This window comes from Papio anubis, unplaced genomic scaffold (genome assembly GCF_008728515.1).
Source record: "Papio anubis isolate 15944 unplaced genomic scaffold, Panubis1.0 scaffold4466, whole genome shotgun sequence".
NCBI classification, from domain to species: Eukaryota; Metazoa; Chordata; class Mammalia; order Primates; family Cercopithecidae; genus Papio; species Papio anubis.
This window is the reverse complement of record NW_022164642.1, coordinates 1-1,990: the sequence shown is the minus strand read 5'-3', so window position 1 is coordinate 1,990 and position 1,990 is coordinate 1. Positions and strand designations below refer to the sequence as shown.

The 1,990-nt window shown below is 43.2% G+C and overlaps 1 protein-coding gene across 1 annotated transcript; it reads left to right on the top strand.

Annotated features, from left to right (window-relative positions):
* Window positions 1-6: 6 nt before the first annotated feature.
* On the top strand, window positions 7-1,313 carry LOC116273186 (zinc finger protein 700-like). Its single transcript, XM_031662157.1, has one exon. The coding sequence runs from the start codon at window positions 48-50 to the stop codon at window positions 774-776; it is 729 nt and encodes a 242-aa protein (XP_031518017.1). The 5' UTR covers window positions 7-47; the 3' UTR covers window positions 777-1,313.
* Window positions 1,314-1,990: the final 677 nt, after the last annotated feature.

Below are 1,990 nucleotides of genomic sequence, written 5' to 3'. Positions count from 1 at the left end.
ATGTGAAGTACCTTCAAATTCATGAAAGGACAGAAAAACACATAAGAATGCCCTCTGGAGAAAGACCTTATAAATGTAAGATATGTGAGAAAAGCTTTTATTCTGCCAAGTCATTTCAAACACATGAAAAAACTCACAGTGGAGAGAAACCCTACAAATGCAAGCAATGTGGTAAAGCCTTCAGATGTTGCAATTCCCTTCGATATCATGAAAGGACTCATACCGGAGAGAAACCCTATGAATGTAAGCAGTGTGGGAAAGCCTTCAGATCTGCCTCACACCTTCGAATGCATGGTAGGACTCACACTGGAGAGAAACCCTATGAGTGTAAGCAATGTGGGAAAGCCTTCAGTTGTGCCTCAAACCTTCGAAAGCATAGTAGGACTCACACTGGAGAGAAACCCTATGAGTGTAAGCAATGTGGGAAAGCCTTCAGATCTGCCTCAAACCTTCAGATGCATGAAAGAACTCACACTGGAGAGAAACCCTATGAATGTAAGGAATGTGAAAAAGCATTCTGTAAATTCTCTTCTTTTCAAAAACATGAAAGGAAGCACAGAGGAGAAAAGCCCTATGAATGTAAGCATTGTGGGAATGGATTCACATCTGCCAAGATCCTTCAAGTACATGCAAGAACACACATTGGAGAGAAACACTATGAATGTAAGGAATGTGGAAAAGCATTCAATTATTTTTCTTCCTTGCATATACATGCAAGGACTCATATGGGAGAGAAGCCATATGAATGTAAGGGTTGTGGGAAAGCATTCAGCTAGCCTGGTTCCTTTTATGGACATGAATAGACTCACACTGGAAGGAAACACTATGAATGCAAGCAATGTGGCAAAGCTTTCACATGTTCCAGTTCTTTTCAATACCATGAAATGACTCACACTGGGGAGAAACCCTATCAATGTAAGCAGTGTGGGAAAGCCTTCATTTCTTTTACTTCTTTTCAACGTCATGAAAGGACTCACATGGGAGAGAAACCCTATGAGTGTATGCGATGTGGAAAAGCATTTCTTCTAGTTCCCTTCAATATCATGAAATGACTTACACTGGAGTGAAGCCCTATGAATGTAAGCAGTGTGGGAAAGCCTTCAGATCAGCCTCGCACCTTCAATGGCATGGAAGCATTCACACTTGGGAGAAACCCTATGAATGTAAGCAGTGTGGGAAAGCCTTCAGATCTGCCAAGATTCTTTGAATACAGATAATGAATGTAAACAATTAACTTTATCATAACTGTATACTAACATGTTATTTTTAAATAATTAAGCTATAATAAAATACCCTGTTGGTTTTATGTATTAGATCAAGCTTATAATGTTACATTGTTATTACTTGGACATTGTGAGTCAGTATTACCATGTGGATAAAATGTCAGACATCTTTTTCCTCATGGAAATTGTACTTTTTGCACCAGGCACAGTGGCCAGTGGCTCATGCCTGTAATCCCAGCACTTTGGGAGGCCGAGGCAGGCAGATCATGAGGTCAAGAGATCGAGACCATTCTGACCAACATGGTGAAACCCTGTCTCTACTAAAAATACAAAATTAGCTGGGTGTGGTGGCACACACCTGTAGTCCCAGCTACTCGGGAGGCTGAGGCAGGAGAATCACTTGAACCTGGGAGGCGGCAGTTGCAGTGAGCAGAGATCACACCACTGCATTCCAGCCTAGCAACAGAGCAAGACTCCATCTCAAAAGAAAACTGCCAGGCGCAGTCTCTCACGCGTGTAATCCCAGCACTTTGGGAGACTGAGGAGGGCAGATCACGAGATCAGGAGATAGAGACCATCCTGGCTAACACAGTGAAACCCCATCTCTACTAAATATACAAAAAAGAAAAAAATTAGCCAGGCGTGGTGGCTGACGCCTGTAGTCCCAGCTACTCGGGAGGCTGAGGCAGGAGAATGGTGTGAACCTGGGAGGTGGAGCTTGCAGTGAGCTGAGATCGCGCCACTGCACTCTAGCCTGGGTGACAGAG

What these genes read in the sequence shown, in the direction of transcription:
- LOC116273186 (XM_031662157.1), top strand. Translation starts at nt 48, where the DNA reads ATGCCCTCTGGAGAAAGACCTTATAAATGTAAGATATGTGAGAAAAGC.